Genomic DNA, 18,401 nt, shown 5'->3' on the forward strand with positions numbered 1-18,401 from the left:
TAGACCACCTGCCTTGCATGCAAAAGGTCCAAGGTCAAATCACAAGCACCTCCAGGTAGGACTAGGGGAGAACCCTGTCTGAAATCCTGGAGAGTAGCTGCCAGTCAGTGTAGACAATACTGAGCTAGATGGATCAATCGTCTGACTCAGTATAACGCAGCTTCCTATCTTCCTATATAAAGGGGAAACAACTTAATTCACACTCTGCAATAATGTGAGAACTGAAACAATTATCCTTGGAAATTCACACTTCTTCTAATTCTGAGATGCGGCTCTCCAACCGAACAAGATTTACGGAAATGCACGTGTTGGGGGAAAAGGGGCATAAAGATGAATATATTTATGAGAACAACATAGAAAAATGCATTATATTAGGGGAACTTGCTTGGAAAAATATGTACATCAGTCAAAACTGCACACAAAAATGTAATAGGAGAAATTAGCGCCAAAATGCTGACCAATTTTAATGAGGTTTTTTAAAAAAATAAATAATAATTCACAAATTGCTGTAGAAATATGGTCAAACTGACTTTCAGGGTGGTAAGTGAGAAACATGAGAAATGAGAACCGAAACTGACAGATCTATCCATCCCTACGAGTGTGTCATCGCAATCAAAGCCGAAGCTCTGCTCACGGCCGGAGTTTGATTCCAACGGAAGGAGGAAGTCGAATCTCCAGTAAAAGGGGTCGAGGTCCACTCAGCCTTCCATCCATCCGTGGTGGGTAAAATGAGTACCCGGCATATGCTGGGGGGTAAAGAAAGGCCGGGGAAGGAACTGGCAATCCCACCCCACATATACGGTCTGCCTAGTAAACATTGCAAGACGTCACCCGAAGACTCGGAAACGACTCACACTATAAGAGTGGGGACACCTTTACCTTTACCAAGGCCAGACAAACTTTGTGGGCCCTAACTAATCCACATTTTCAAAGATGTCATAGCCCAGTGCTGGGCTTTCTCTCACCTTTGAGGTGGCAGACTGGGCTGCCTAAAAGTCAACCCAGTCTGTGTTTTTACAGATGTCCCTCAAGGTAAACTCCTAAATGACTAGAATTTGATCATCCCCTGAAAGTAGCTAGATACACCCCATACTTTTGTAGAGCACTGATGGCCCTGTGAAATGGGGGTGAGGATTGTCAGCATGGTTCTAATAAAAACCACCTTCTGACAGAAACAAAGATCTGAAAATTGGGAGAGAACTTGAGCTATTTTTCCTTTCTGCCCCGCAAGATGTCTCACAGAAATAATATGGGTAAATGTGGGCAAGTGGACCATTGTAAAGGTGTTTGTGGACTGAGTACAGATTTGCACGGATTGTTCTGACAGCACGTCTGGATGGCTCTAACTGCTATTTCAACATAGCCTGTGGATAGAATCCTAGAAGAAAGACAAGCATAATTCTCACATTCCCATTGGGAGTCTATAGCAACGGGCCTCTTTGCTCTTCAAATACATTTTAATTGCATTCTGATGTCAGGTGCACTCTGGAAAGACAAGGGGTCACTGTCAGTCTTCCTCTTGAACAGATCTTTCAGAAAACATATTCATCCCTCAGCATCAACCCACACGATATGATCTCGGCTGCATGCACGCCATACATTTAAAGAACACGGCTTCCCCCAAAGAATCCTGGGAACTGTAGTTGGTTAAGGATGCTGGGAATTGTAGCTCTGTGAGGGGTAAACTATAGTTCCCAGGATTCCTTGGGGGAACTCATGCTTTAAATGTGTTTAAGTGCATGGTGGGTATGCAGCCCTCATATTTCCAGAGTGCACCTATTACTTTTGTTCCTGTGATTTTACTTGTGGTGGAGTTTTAACTCCCCTCATCTATATCTCGGAAAGTATATGCATGGCTAATAAAGGAACAGAAATCTACCAGCGTTATTCCTTTAGAACTGTTAGCGTCTGATCGCTTACTCGGCCCCTGAAGGGCTCCAAATGTTATAGAATTCTTACAAGGGAAGTGTATCTATATAGGAAATATATATGTGGGCTCCAGGGTGCTGCCAGGTACTTAAAAGGCTTGAGACACAAGCCCACGGCACAAATGTGCTTAAAATATGCATTTGCTAATTTGTATTTTAAAAATGCATAATTAGGCTGACTTTCAGCAGGTGGGGGGGTAGAAATTGGTTCTTTATGCCAGAGCTTCATTTAATTTGGGGCAAATTATTATTTATATTTATAAACTATCCTTCAACAAAAGTTCTCAATGTGGTGAACATGGCAGGTGGTACAATACATTGCAGCACGTCCATCCACCATGTCAGCAAAGTTGTTTTAAAAAAAGTTTTTAAGGGGGGGGAGGAGAAGGCGATCTAAGGCCCAGCACAAAAGACCTGGGGCTTGGGCCATCCACTAACAAGGCCCCTGGGGGGGGGCATGTATGTTATCCCGTGTAATAATCAACCATGCAGGCATATATATGCTTGTGCATACAAGTAGTGCAATGTTTTCCATTATTTGTAGTGTGCCTTGGCATGCCCATACAGGGTCCAGGGTTAATTTGCTTATATCTTAAGGGATACAGAAGGCATCTTTTTTGTTTATTTTGGAGAAAACTAAAATCAGCAAGCTGCAACAGGTCAATTCATCAAATTCTGATTGCAAGACATAGTATTTTGTATGAAGTAACCCACCTTGACTTTGCATAAACAATGGTCTGATGCTCTGTGAATGAGCCTTGAAGGACATATGGATGCTCCCTCTCCTTGCACACTGTTCCCCCCCCCCGTTTCTGCTTTGATACAAACCACAGCTTTGATACCTGAACTGGTCAAACCATGGTTTATGGTTTTCATATAAGCCAGATGCAGAGATAAAGTTTTGATCTTGGTTTCCAATCCGGTTTTGCAGGGCCCATGGAAAACATAAGTTTGCCACCTGATCTGAACCATTTGCCTTTGGCAGGATGAGAATTGTAGTCTGTGAATTCATAATTTGCCTTAGATAGGAAGGGAATTATGGCGCGTGGGAGGAAGAAGGAATGTGTGAGTCAAAAACTCACAAGGCTCATTTGTGCACCACTACACCATGGCTTGGTATTACGTCTGAACACCTTTGTCTTTTGACAAGGAATATTTCGGAACTCTGAAATTCATTACATTGGCCTTTGTGAAACATACCTGGAGATTTTCCACCTGGTTTTTCAGTGTGACAAGTGTCATCACAGGAGGCTTGCTACATTCCATGAGATACAAAACACTTGCAAGCATCAGCCTAACTTCACCCCAAGCTGCATCATAAATCCGCCACTGCTCTAGAGCAGACTGTGTCAAGATCTTCAGCTGTGCAACCTGCAAACACAAGGGCCATCCTTAGAAATGCAGCTGCCATTTCTATTTTACAAAAGTACACTTACAAGATTACTTAGCAGGACACTTGGAAACTGTCTGAGAAGACACCCCACTGTTAAACACTAAGAGACACCTACTGTTCAAAGTTTTATTTTAATACTTCCTTCCCAAAGCATGCTGGACAAAAAAAAACCCCAACCTCTCTAAGTATCTAACAAATTAATATATAACTGATTTCAGAGGCAATGGTACATGCTTTCAACTAGATGTTAAAAGAGGGAAAAACATATTTGTGTATGAGATTGAAGTATCATAATTATTTTCATTATCAACCTAATGTAAGGCCAAAACTCTTGACAGAGCTCATTCCAGGACACCTGGTTAGAGCATGATGTACAGAAATAAATGCACCGGTTTTATACTTGCGGCAGACATCCCAGCAGGAAAACTGACAGATTCTACAGCTCCTGAAGGGCTTTAAATTGCAAAAGGAACAGACAGCTCGACTATGAGCTCGCATTTCCTGACAGCTTAAAGTTGCTAAAAACTGTTTTCCATTGTAGTTTTTGGAGATTTGGTATAGCCTAGCTTGCTAGAACCAAGCAAGATCCTTGGAACCATGACAGTTAGTGGAATTCACCAGATGAATGGCTGGGCTTGGAGGCAGAATCTTGGGTTCGAGTCTCACTATTGCCATGGAACCACCAGAGAGTTCAATGGCAGAGCACATGCAATGTCAGCTCCAGGTTTTGCAGGGCCCTTGGGTAAGACACCCCACTGCCGCATGGGCCCCCCTCTCCCAGAGAGTCTACTTCCTCAGTGTAGCAGCCCCAGGGAGCTCTTGTCAGTGGGCCCTTTGCTGTGGTGTGGGAGCTTGGCAGATGCCCAATTATACCAACCCTTCACGCTGGCCCTGAGCACATGCTTGGCAGGCAGAAGGTCCCCAGTTCAAGCCTTGGCAACTCTGGTTGAAAGGATCAAGTAGCAGCTAATGGGGAAGACCTCTCTCTGCCTGAAACCCTGGAGAGATGCTGCCAGTCAGAGTGAACAATACTGGGCTAGCTGGACCAACGTTTGGATCTGGTTTAAGGCAGCTCCCTATCTTCTGCTACATGGCATTGGACAAACTGACTGCCTCTTGACCTTTCCACTTCACTTTTCCATCTACAGGATGGCAACAGTAGGGCTGACTCTACTGCTACAGAAACAAGAAGAAAGCTGCTGGAGACAATGACATCACCACCACTTCCCCAGTCGCCTCGGTGACGTATCGAAAACTGTCACGCTGTTGATTGTAGGCCTGGGATAGACCTCTTTTCAGGGGGATGGATAGGGTTATAGGATTCAGGTTCTAGTCTAGTCTGGGTGTCATTTTCGGGGTCTCCTCCAAGTGTATTGGCATATCCAGAAGACAGGTCTGTATTTCAAGGAGGCTTAGTTATTGGTTAATCAAACTTGCTCCTTGCATGCCTAGGGAACCTTCTGGGCCAAAGGCATATCACTAGTTAATGCCTGCTTATAATATTATTTTGTAAAATATTCTCTGAGTAGTACGTCCCACATGGGAATGTTGACAATTTAGCTCTTTCACAGAGATAAGCTCATCAGATTCACATCCCAGTCTCTCCACCTGCTACTAAAATCATTAGTCAGCTATATATCTTAGCTACTTCTCACAAGTTCAGCCCTTTCAGCCTTGAGATAACATAAACATTGTGACAAGCGCTAAGAAATAATCCAAATAGCAGATGTGTTTCATTAGCATTTAACAGTATGAAAAGGCCTGCAAAACTATCCCGTATCAGAACTCAGCGTAGACTACTGATCACGGCGCTATGTGCTGGTCAGCTCCTACAGAGGTCTGTTTGCTGTCACTCTGAGGGTTCCCAGGCAGCAGAAGGAACGTAAGATTGACTGCTTTGCTTTCTGTTTCTGCATGTTTTGCTTAGTATTTAATAAAACTTGCACCTTTCACTTCATTGGTGTTGTTATTGTCTCCTGATCCATAAAGAACCTTGCCCTTCGATATTACAAATGGGCTTGGGCAAAACACCAAGCCTATAGTTTTATACCTGTAATATGGGATTCTGTAGAAAAAGAGATGAACTAAAGTAGTCAAACCCATCTCTTTGTCAAGTTAATGGCTCTAGCCAAGTCTGTTAAGTATCTCTTTGCATGACTAAAGAGTACAGGGGACTGGCTGCCACACAAACTACTAGCTGGAGATATTTCCAGATGGCAATCTAAAGGGGATGGAGGCTTCCTCCCCTTTGCAAGTGAGTGTAAAAGAACAATAGACCATAGGGCCAACATCTTCTTGGACTGTGCTGGGACACACAGGAAGTTTAATGCTGTCTTATGGCTTTGCTCCCTCTGAAAGCTAATGGGGGAGCAAAACTGGTTGAAGCGTTAATGCTGTGAGCCCTTCCACTTTATGCTCACTCTCTAGATATATATCACTACTGTGTCCAGTGACCTCCATTCTAAAGAAACCAAACCCAAGCTATGTACTGACACCCCTGAAATCTCTCAGTGCTTGTAGATTGGGATGCATGTCATCAGAGCTTGGAAAAGTTACTTTTTTGAACTACAACTCCCATCAGCCCCAGCCAGCATGGCCACTGGAATGGGCTGATGGGAGTTGTAGTTCAAAAAAGTAACTTTTTCAAGCTCTGCATGTCATAGTACCAAGCTCTGAATCACGTTGTGTTATAAAGAACACTGATAAAAATCATGAAGTGGTTCTCCTTGGTAACATGAGAATTGAGACATAGCTAACAGTCTCGCGGGGCATTGCAAGAATATACATAATTAAAATTATATGGTGCTTTTCAAATGGAAAATGCTATGTAAAGGACAAACAAGCGGGTCTAAAGATAATTATTTTTCCTCATTTATAAATCCTGCACGGTGTGCAGAAAGTAGTTTTCTCCCTTCGTCACAGTAGTGGAACTTGAGATCATCCAGTGACACTGATTGGCAGGAGATTCAGGTCAGACAAAAGGAAGGCCTTCTTCACATAGAAGGCTAGGACTGGGGAGGGCAGTTATGAGAGAACTAGAGAAGTCCCCAAATGCAAAGATGTATCACTGAACACTAAAATCATTCAGACCATGGTATTCCCAATCTCTATGTATGGATGTGAAAGTTGGACAGTCAAAAAAGAGGATAAGAGAAAAATCAATTCATTTGAAATGTGGTGTTGGAGGAGAGCTCTGTGGATACCATGGACCGTGAAAAAGACAAATAATTGGGTGTTAGAACAAATTAAACCAGAACTATCACTAGAAACTAAAATGATGAAACTGAGGTTATCATACTTTGGACACATCATGAGAAGACCTGATTCACTAGAAAAGACAATAATGCTGGGGAAAACATAAGGGAGTAGAAAAAGAGGAAAGCCAAACAAGAGATGGATTGATTCCATAAAGGAAGCCACACACCTGAACTTACAAGATCTGAACAGGGTGGTTCACGACAGATGCTCTTGGAGGTCGCTGATTCATAGGGTCACCATAAGTCGTAATCGACTTGAAGGCACATAACAGCAACAAAGACAAATTCATGGAGGATATAAATGGCTGCTAGGCATAGTAGCTATATGATGCCTCCCATTTCAGAGTGGGGATGGGAAAGAATCCACTAAATCGGACTTAGTACCAGATTTCTGCTGAATCTGACAGTCTGCTGTTTTTTCAGACCGGTACTGATTTCTTGCAGCAAGCCATGGCTGTAATTGGCACATATTTTCCCCCCACCAAAACTTTTCCTGATTTTATATAATTATCTTTGCAATTGCATTTCCTCTAAGTACACATGTAATGGCTGTGTAGGTGTGATAATGATTGCCATTAACATTCATTAACCCGAGGCAAGAGACAGACTCAAAGGCGGTTATCTGCCTCACTGATATGTAAATGGGGGGGGGGAACTCAAGTGGAACATTGTGATAGTTTACATAAGCATTTATGTTAAAAATTACGCAACTGTTTTTCACCATCCCAACAAAAAAATAACGAGTGGATCAAACAAGAGCGAAAGCAAGCAGGAACAAAAAAAAGGGCGTATTGGGATCAGATGACGGATTATCGGAATACAAGAGGATCAGAACTAGGCAGCAAACCCCATCCCTATTTCAGAGGCAGTATGCTGGGGAGGCAACAGCAAGGGAGGGCTATTGCCTTCCAGCCCTGCTTGTGGGCTTCATGGAAACATCTGGATGGCCACTGTGGCCAGGATCTCAGACTAGATGTAGCTTTCGTTTGATCCAGGACTTTTATGTTAGTTCAGCTGGGCATTCTTCCTTGCTCATCTGGCACTAAATGTGGGAGGGGCCATAGCTTGGGGGAGGGGCAGAATGCATGATGCCAGAGGATATGTTTTCCAAGTAAAGCAGGGGTTCCCATACTTCCCCCCCCAAAGACCATGTAAAAATTGCTGAGGGTCTTGGTAGACCACTTAATGATTGTCATGTGCCATGTGTGATGCCCCTGTAAATGTTGTACAGTAATTATGGTAAGTGTCGGTTTTGTAGGGTAATTGTGGTAAGTAGAGTGAGTGAGAGGGGGGAGTACATGTGTTGGAATGTGGAAGAATGCTGAGTTGTGATTGGATGAGCGTATGGGCAGTTGAAGGTATAAATGAGAGAATGACAATTGTTGGTTGTTGTTGGTTCTGGGTTTTGGAGGGGTGGATTTCTGTTTAGGAGGGTAGTCAGGCAGGTTTTAGGACTAAGATATATAAAGAGAAAACTATTATATGTAACCACACGCATGTTGACTGAACTTAAAGTAATCTCGTTTATTCCTTAAATAAATAGTTTTGGTTTAACACCACACCTGATCCTTGGCTGGGATATTACAGACCAGGAGGGTGGGCAGAGCAAATACCAAAGCTGGGAACAGTATCAATGGTGGCAGTGACAGTAACAGGTATCCAAAGCAACCCAGAGTTGTAATTTTTAAAGGCAGAAAGATACAGGGGGGTTGTGGCCTGTAAGTGCACCCAGACACTAGGTAGCAATCTGAGGGGGAGACTAAGGCACAGTCTCATGGCAGTACTGCATTACAGAGTGTCAGGTGGTGGTGCCTAGTGGTGGGATCATGAGAGACCTGTGCTGGGGCCAGTGTGAGAGATCCATTACGAGACCAGATCCTGAGGAGGGGTCTGACACCATGCCGCATGGTTTTTCATTGTATGTTAATGCAATTTGCATTCCATAGAATTCAAACTGTAATACAATAAAATACAAAGTAAGAAACAAAAGAATCAATAAAAATATAGTTAAAAAGCAGCATGAATTTTTAATATGGACATGCCGCAGACCACCTGAATGAAGCTTGTGGACCACCAGTGGTCCATGGACCACAATTTGGCAACCTCTGATGTAAAGGATGCCAAGTTCAATCCCCAGCAGCTAAAAAGGAAGACCCTCCCCCACAATTCCTAATGTGTGTGGACTCACTGGTGCCACTCACTGGTTTGAACGCACACTGCTGCTTTCCAGAGCAAAATACTCAGCCAAACAGATGCACATGCAGTCATCAAGAATGACAACTTAACACTCGCTTTTCATACTCTTCCCCTATGCAAAAGTTCTTTTCACACATATTTCTTTCCTGTAATGTTTGAAGCAGTGGCGGCTGGTGGGTCCATGTCAGTGGGGCAATGGAACCCGCTTCAGGCTTTCGTCTGAACTTTCAAGGAGCTGTCCAGATTCCACTGCCCCACTGACATGGATCCACAGCTGCTACTGGTGAGAAGCACCCTAGATGTTATAAGGTGACAAAAGTGTTGTGGTACCTTAGAAAATAACTCAGTAGTTGTGACATGAGCTCTCAGAAGGAACAGCCTACTTCATCAGTTGCCTAGGCTGGGCATGAAGACCTGGAAGCTTTAGACTGTATTAAGAGGATAGCTCTTCAGACACTTAAAGATGTTATACCAGAGCAGGAATGGGGAACCTGTGGCTCAACAGAAGTTGTTGGGCTATAACTCTTTTATCATCCCTGACCTCCGGCCATAGGAGCCAGAGTTGGTGGGAGTTTGAGTCTAAGAGATTCCGAAGGGCCACGGGATCCCCATTCCTGTGCTAGAGCCTTCATTGGCTGAAATACATATAATACTTTTCTTGGTCAAGCAGTAGAATCTGGTGAAACAGGTTTTGTAGGGTGTTTTTGGGGAGGAGGGGGTTGTTTTGATAATACTTCAAACCTGCAAAACTGGTTTGTCCACAGATCTTAGAAGACATGGAGATATGTATTTTGTGGGCAATGACCGCTCTCCATCATGCTACCTTCAGGCTCCTCCAGATGATCTATTTGTTGAGCATTCATCCTGATTTACTTGCATAAGACTTCTGTGGAGGTTAGACTATGGCTGTAAACACACTCGCCAGATCAAAGTGTTTCCATTAGCCAGACCTGGAGGGGGAATGCGTTAATCTGCCAATCAGGACGAAATGTGTTTGAAGCTGAATTTTAATAAATGCACTCCAACAGATGCCACCAGTAAAAAGGAGCGGGGTTTGACTAGCATTGTATGCCCCCATTTTCAGAAGACAGAAGTGGAGACATGCTGGAACCGGCAGAACAGTAAGTGTGTTTCCACCCCGTGTCAGGTCTTAATTAAGCATTTGTTCTGATTTGTTTGTGGGAAGGTTATGTGACAATGAGCATTCATCCTGATTTGCTTGCAGGGTGTTTGTATGCCTTCCTTTTGATCATTCGTTCATCCTGTGATTTCCAATGCGTTTCTCCATCACTATCCTAACCACAAAAAGTCAGTTTCTTTTTAAAAGGAGATTTGTTGCACTGGGACAACAGAGACCTTCAGTCCACTTTAACTGTGCAAAGCCAGGGCCCCTCCAGACATCTTGATACTGTCATGGTGGTCATACATGATCCTGCTTTTTATACTATTTGCACTTCATTTTCAATCAGTGCATATCCTGCAACGTCCTGATGAAATCCAGTCACTTTTCACATCACAAATGTTCTGGGTTGTTTTGTGGGGTTTTTTGGTCCTGCTTTTGTCGTGCTACAACCGCTCCAGGTAGCAATAACATGATAGTATTGTGGAAAAATCGCAGAACAATTAATAAAGCAGAATAAACCCAACACTAATGCACTATTAAGAACATATTGCAGAATACCCCCACAATAAAACACCAGTCTGGAGGGGCCCATAAATTTATGGTATACTTTGCATCCCTTCCACAAAACAGTGACACCCTCTTAAGGAAGAAAAATAAAAAGAATTTCTGTGCAAAGCCTACTTTCAAATCCTAGCTTGGCAAGAGTCCACTGGGTGATCTTTAGGAACTCACTAACTCTTACAAGTATCCAAAAAATAATTAAAAAGGCATCAACCTGGCTGACGACTCTGGTCCTCATTTCTTCCAAATTGTTGATTCTCGACACTGACTCCAGATTCTCAGCACAGTCTCCTAAACCTGTGTAATCCTGCTGCAGCTGATCCACCACCTTAGCTTTAACCGCAAGCTGATTTTCTAGTTTCTAAAAAAAGGGAACAAGTAGAAGAGGAGAATGAGAACTCCTCTCTCTCTTTTAAAAATCATCTTTATTTAGGAAAAGAAAAATACAGAGAGAAAAAAAATTAAATGAAAAGAGAAGGGAAAAGAAGTTTTACACAGATATAACTCATTCATCTTGCATGTGTGTATATATGTGTGTGTGTGTATATATATGTGTATATATATATATACACATGTAATTGTTATTAACAAAACAGAGGCTTTTATTGTATTAACAAAACATTTCAGCTTCCGCCTTCATCAGCTGCTAACATACAAATGCTGCTACCAAGGTGGCAGTTATAGAGCTTTGAGGATGGAATGCTCAGAGGGGCTTCATTTGCAGAAGCTAAGTAGTGGTGGTACTGTCCTCCAGGTTCAGGCCATGTGGTGCCAATGTGTCCAGAGAGTATATACAAAAGTTCTCCCTCTTAGTCAATGCTGCTGCATCTGGTGGCATCTCTATACCTGTTATACATTACTCCAACAGTGTTAAAATGTTTTGCAACTGGTTGCTCCACTTTTTTTGTCAAGATTACTCTCTGGACACTTTGGCACCACATGGCCTTAACCTGGAAGACAGTACAAACTTTACTTGTCTTGTCGAAATGAAGCCCCTCTCAGCATTCCATCCTCAAAGCTCTCTAACTGCCACCTTGGTAACAGCATTTGTATGTTAGCAGCTGATGAAGGCAGAAGCTGAAACGTTTTGTTAATACAATAAAAACCTCTGTTTGTTAATCATAATTACATTTATATATATTTTAGGTGATTAACAGAATCCTTATAGGGATCCAGAGTAAGCTTGAGCGAAGTTCTGTTTGTTGCTTTCAAAACTGTCTTATATATAAAAATATAAATACACACACACACATATATATTACTGAACATGAGAACTCTTCTTTGTGCATAATTCAAAACATATTTATTTTCAGGACCAGACCTGAGTGCTGCTACTTCTTAGCAATTAATGCTAGCCAGTCTGTTTAGCTGTGAGGGGAAAAGAGGGTTTAAAAAACATATTTAAAGTAAAAATACAAAAAACCAAGGTCATGCAGAAATCACAAATGTGGGCTGGGGGATGTTTTGGTTTTGGAATATAATTTGGGACTATGGATAACATAATTTGGGACTATAATAACAGGAAGGGCACCCCCTCTTTCATTGTGGACAACCCACAGCCACTTTCCAGGTCCAGGGCTGGCAAAGCTGTCCAATTCAGTTCCTCTATGTTTCATCTTTTTTCCATTCTTAAGTTCTGTTCTCCACATTTCCATATGAGTTTGATTTTTTTTTAATAAAAAGAATCTTCATGAAAATTCACCAGCATTTGGGTACGCATTTCTACATGTACACATTATTTTGTATGCAATTTTGTCTAGCATAAACATTTTTGCAAAACAATTTCCTCTAATATAATGCATTTTTGGATGTTATTTTCACTAATACATGCATTTATATGCACACTTAACTTTAGTATATGCATTTTTGTACACATTGCTTGACTGGAAAACTGCACTGCAAAATTCAGAAAAGTGCAAATTTCGAAGGAAGGCTATGTTTCTGTTTGCACATTGTTTCAGAAAGTGCAAATTAGGCAAGTTTGCCTTTAAATGCACCCTATTACCTTGTGATCAGCCATCACTTGGGTAGTTGGGAAAAGGCAACTGTTTGTGTACAGCTAAAAGAATGCAGGGACAGTGCTTTTGGCTGCATCAGGCTTGCCGAGGAAGGTTAAAGCCTCAACTCTCCAGTGATCCTGATGTTCAAATGATCACTGTCCCTGTACACAAGGACAGTAATCCTGACTATATTGGGATCTCTAAAGAGGTTTAATATCTGCAGCAGCTGGAACTCACCCAAGCTCCGGATTCCTTTTGGGATTATTCTGCAATAAATATGGAATCCATAGATGTTTCCAGATGGGACTTAATACAGTAAATGGGTTGTGGAGATACTGGCTGCACACACACTGTACATGTAAAGCACATTATATCCCCCAAAGAATCCTGGGAACTGTGATTTGTTAAGAGTGCTGGGAACTGCAGCTCTGTGAAGGATAGACAACAGTTCCTATGATTCCTTGGAAGACACAATGTAATCTAAATATATGGTATGTACTCAGCCACTGCAAATAGATCATTGGCAACAGGTTGTGGGGTTTTTTTAATTAACAGATTTTTCTATGGAAAGGGTAAATCTGGATTAAAAGGAGGAGGGAATATAGGCTAGCATTCTGATGCCAAAGACATTGTGTGGTCACTGCAAAAATGTTACATGTATGCATGGGGATTACCCATCCCATGACAAAAACTTGTCTGGAAGCATCCCATCCAGGGCAGATGCAAGTGATTTTCTTGGCAAAGCTGCACAAGTTTCAATGGGAAATATGTAAAGCTTGGTGGCATTTGGTCAGGCGGAAGGGTTAGCATTTTAGGACCCTCCATGATTCCTTGGCAATGGTAAACCACCTCTGAATACCTCTTACTATGAAAACCCTATGAACAGAGTATCCAAAATTACTGAGACTGAATCTGTCAAAACTTTGATAAAAAATTGTCAACAAATATGGAAAAGAAAGCAATGGTCCACAGACTGGAAGTGTTCAATATACATCTCAATTCCAAAGGGGATCCCAGGGAATGCATTAATTATCGAACTATTGCCTTCATATCCTATGCAAGTAAAGTAATGCTCAAGATTCTACAACAAAGGCTCTTACCATATATGGAGCGAGAAATGCCAATGTCCAAGCTGGATTTAGAAAGGGAAGAGGCACCAGAGATCATATCGCAAACATACGTTGGATAATGGAATGGACCAAGGAATTTCAGAAGAAAATCACCCTGTGCTTTATAGATTATAGCATACTGTGTCAATCATGAAAAACTATGGAATGCTTTAAAAGAAATGGGGATGCCACAGCATCTGATTGTCCTGAAGCGCAACCTATATACTGTAAGGACAGAATATGGAGAAATCAATTGGTTCCCAATCTGAAAGGGTGGGAGACAGGGGTGTATTTTATCACCCTATTTGTTTAATCTATATGCAGAAAGTATCATATGGAAAGTGGGAATGGACCAAGATGAAGGAGGTGTGAAAATTGGAGGGAGAAATATCAATAATTTAAGATATGCAGACGATACCATACTACTAGCAGAAACTAGTAATGATTTGAAATGAATGCTGTTTAAAGTTAAAGAGGGAAGCACAAAAGCAGGTCTACAGCTGAACATCAAGAAGACTACAATAATGACAACAGAAGATTTATGTAACTTGACAACGGACATCAACGTTGACAACGAGGACATTGAACTTGTCAAGGATTATCAAGACCTCGGCACAGTCATTAACCAAAATGGAGACAATAGTTAAGAAATCAGAAGAAGGCTAGGACTGGGGAGGGCAGCTATGAGAGAACTAGAAAAGGTCCTGAAATGCAAAGGTGTATCACTGAACACTAAAGTCAGGATCATTCAGACCATTGTATTTCCAATGTTTATGTATGGATGCAAAAGTTGGACAGTCAAAAAAATGGATAAGAGAAAAATCAACTCCTTTGAAATGTGGTGCTGGAGGAGAGATTTGTGGATACCATGGACCGAGAAAAAGACAAATAACTGGGTGTTAGAACAAATTAAACCAGAACTGTCACTAGAATGATGAAACTGAGGTTATCATACTTTGGACACATAATGAGAAAAATTATTCACTAGAAAAAACAATAATGCTGGAGAAAACAGGAGTAGAAAAAGAGGAAGGCCAAACAAGAGATAGATTGATTCCATAAAGGAAGCTACAGACCTGAACTTACAAGATCTGAACAGGGTGGTTTATAACAGATGCTACTGGAGGTCACTGATTCACAGGGTCGCCCTAAGTCAAAATCGACTTGAAGGCACATAACAACAGTGATTCCTTAGTCCTTCCTATAATCAGAAGCAGCAGCATAAATCATGCAGATAACATGCTTAATTTGAATAACTGATACAAGCCACAGCCTTAAGTATACAAGGGAATGGATATCGGAAAACCTTAATTCGCAGCAAATATATACAAATGTGTGAGATTAAAAGTCAGTCTTTTTTTCATGTTTAAGTTGTCTTCAAGGATCTTGAAAAATTCCTCCTGGCTTTATTTAACTTTCCTCTTCCCTTTCCTCTCTCCCCTAGGGAGTGTACCTGCTCACTAAGAGAGTTTCAATCTGTCCTTTATTTATTCACCAAGCTTCTTGCTAGCTAGTTGGAATGAATCCCTCTTGCCCCCCAGCTAGGAAAACAACGAAGACGCTCCAGAGGGCTTTAAAGAAAACATTGTGGGGAATAAATAGCAAAACTACCCACTACTTTGCAACGTGAGAGAAAGGGGGTAACCATGGCAATAAAACAAAAACAAAAGACTGCACCTTGGAGGAAGGATAAAATGTCATAGCAAATATGGTTTACCAAGATTGACTTGAAAATAAAGGTGAGCCAGCTGTTCAGTCCAAAATGTGCATTTTAGCCTTTGCAGAAGAATCCCAGAACCATAGAGCTGGAAGGGGCCTATAAGGCCATGAAGTCCAACCCCCTGCTCAAAGCAGGAATCCAAATCCTCCAGATCCTGATTCAAAAGCAGTCCCATGCCATGCAATCTATATATTGTAGATTATATGAGTTTTTGGGCTGAGGGTGGCCCTGCTTTTGTGTATACATTATGGAATGGCTGTAGCTCAGAGGTTGAGCATCTGCTTTGCAGGCAGAAGGTCCCAGGTTCAGTCCCTGGAATCTCCAGGAAGAACTGGGCATGCCCACCTCCTGAAACCTTGGAGAACAGCTGCCAGCCTGTGTAGACAATACTGAGCTAGATGGACTGACTTGGTATAAGGCAGCTTCCTAGGCTCATATATGGTTCTGCTTTAACTTTATTCATCTAATTTTATCGTTGTCACTGGGCTGATTTTGTTTTTCGCAATTAGCTTTATTACTGGTTCTTGTTATGTATTAACTCCATTGCTGTGTTATTATTTTAAGAGTTTTAAAAATTTGTTTCAGAGTATGCTGTATATATTGGGAGTTTTTATGTTGGAAGCCAATGTATGAGAGAGTCCGACTCTAAAAGACAGCCTATAAATAGTTTTATTAATTTGAGACTCTTTCTTCCGTATGGAGCAACGGACAAATTTAATAATCAATTAATTAATGGTAGGGATATGTTGAATTTTGAGAGTCACTTTGGTGGAGTGGTTAGAGCAGGGGTGGGGGACCTTTTTTGGCCTGAGGGCCGCATTCCACCACGGGAAACTTTCGAGGGGTGGGAGCACATGTCAGCTGCGGCTGAGGTCAGAGGCAAAAAAAATGTGTGGGGCAAGGGAAGAAGTGGCCAGGGCAAGAAACGCGACTCTTACATTTGCTCCGTTCCAGCCAGATGTGGTTTTTTTACCCCCATCACTTCCACATCTCTCCCTCCAGGCAAGCAAGAGGCATTATCCCAGTTTACTGACACATTCCAGCCTGACACACCACAGTTTACTGACGCATTCCAGTCAGTCAGAGGTACTTGAGGTGGGAGTCAATCAGGGCCAGGGAGGGGTGTGGCCTGGGCAGAGTCCCAAGGGCCAGAGAGAGAGAATAATAATAATAAATAATAATTTAATTTGTGGGTCGCCTATCTGGCCAATGGCCACTCTAGGCGACGTATAATTTAACAACAATACATTACATCATAATAAAATACATCATAAAATACAATATAACAATAAAACAATAAAACAATTTCAGTACAGAGTAGTAGGCTATTCGTCGTAAAAATTTAACCCTCCCCGGAAGACCCAAAGGCCTGTCTGAAGAGCCAGGTCTTCAAAGCTTGGCGGAATACATTCAGGGAAGGGGCATGTCAAAGGTCATACGGGAGGGAGTTCCAGAGAGTGGGGGCCGCCACTGAAAATGCCCTCTCTCTTGTCCCCGCCAACCTAGCTGTTTTAGTTGGCGGGATTGAGAGAAGGTCCTGTGTGGCTGATCTTGTTGGGTGGCATGGTCGGTGGCGCTGGAGGCGCTCCATCAGGTAAACTGGGCCGAGACCGTATAGAGATTTAAAGGTTAATACCAACACCTTGAATTGGGCCCGGAAAATTGGAGAGAGAGGCCTGGAGGGCTACGTTTGGCCCTGGGATACAGGGAGTGGCAAGTCAGCAAGACCCCCTCCATCAGCCTGGCTCCTCCTCACCCAGAAGAGCATCTCTCAGCTCAGAAGCCATTCTTCTTGGCTGTATCAAAGGAAGAGGTGAGACAGCTAGGCCCACACATCTGCTTGACTGGGACCAACTGCCACATGACTCCTCTCTTCTCAGAATGGCCTCCCTCTGTGGCTGTTCCAGTGGGTCAGTATGACAGTTATGTAAGCTCATGTGAGAATGAGTCCCCGAGTTTAGCCTGTTCTCCTCTTCCCTCCCCATCCCTTTTCCCCTCTTGTATCATGCCTATGAAATTCTAATTCTGTGGCTAGGGCCCATATTGAAAACAGACAAGAAGAAAGACACCATCACCACCAATATCAATTGACTGTTTTGGATGAGGCTATACTCTCCCTGAAGGAGCTCCAGGACCCATCTCTGCAGTTAGAGGCCAAAGTGACCTCAGTGGCTAGGAGTGCCTGTTACCACCTTTGGTTAGTTAGATAGCTGCAGCCGTTTCCAGATTGGGATAGCCTGACCACTATCATCCATGTGCTGATAACTTCCACGCTGGATTACTGCAGTGTGTTCTATTGTGGAGCAGCCCTTGACAGTGACCCGAAAGCTGCAACTTGTGCAAAATGTGGTATCTTGACTGCTCACTGGGGCAGAATATTGACATTATATTACGCCACTGTTGAAAGAATTGCACTGCCTGCCAATTAGCTACCGGGCTAGGTTCAAGGTGTACAAAGCCCTATATGGCTTTAGACCAAAGATTACCACATCCTCTATGTACCCAACTGACCACTGTGTTCTGCAGGAGAGGGCATCCTTCAGATACCATCCTATCAGGAGATCTGTTCCACTAATGTCGGAATCAGGGCTTCAGCGTGGCAGCACCTACCCTTCAGAACTCCCTCCCACTGCATATCAGACAGCTGCCTTCTCTATTGTCTTTTCAGTTGTGTGCCAAAAACGTTCCTCTTTCAGCAAGCCTTCTAAAATCTTGATCCCAGCTGGTATCTGTCTTGGAACCAAATTGATTTTATGTATGTACTGTTGTTTTAAACTGTTTTTATATTTATAATTGTTTTTAAAATGGTAAATGGCTTCAGGTTGCCTCAGGGGAAATGATTTATAAATGAAATAAAAAACACTATTATTATTATTACAGCAGCAACAGCAACAATATTTATTTATAAACTACCTTTCTGGGCCACGTCCACACAAGGTGGTTTGGGCGAGGAATGGAGAGGCCTGATTTTGCATCCCCACTCAGCCATGAAACCCATTAGGAACATAAGAAGCTATCTTAGACCATCGGTCCATCTTGCTTAGTATTGTCTGCTCTGACCGGCAGCAGCTCTCCAGTGTTTCAGGCAGTGGTCTCTCCCAGACTTACCTGGAA

The 18,401-nt window shown here is 42.4% G+C and overlaps 1 protein-coding gene across 5 annotated transcripts in view; it reads right to left on the reverse strand.

The window, feature by feature from the left end:
- Positions 1–18,401, reverse strand: part of SYNE2 (spectrin repeat containing nuclear envelope protein 2) — a 373,624-nt gene that overhangs the window by 100,560 nt on the left and 254,663 nt on the right. For all 5 annotated transcript variants that reach the window (XM_061612375.1, XM_061612372.1, XM_061612374.1 and 2 more), the window contains 2 exons: positions 10,673–10,819; positions 3,129–3,299 (listed from right to left, as the gene is read on the reverse strand). In XM_061612375.1, the coding sequence (XP_061468359.1) occupies positions 3,129–3,299; positions 10,673–10,819 (318 nt within the window). The remainder of the gene's footprint in view (positions 1–3,128; positions 3,300–10,672; positions 10,820–18,401) is intronic.

Source organism: Rhineura floridana, chromosome 2, assembly GCF_030035675.1.
Source record: "Rhineura floridana isolate rRhiFlo1 chromosome 2, rRhiFlo1.hap2, whole genome shotgun sequence".
Taxonomy (NCBI): Eukaryota; Metazoa; Chordata; class Lepidosauria; order Squamata; family Rhineuridae; genus Rhineura; species Rhineura floridana.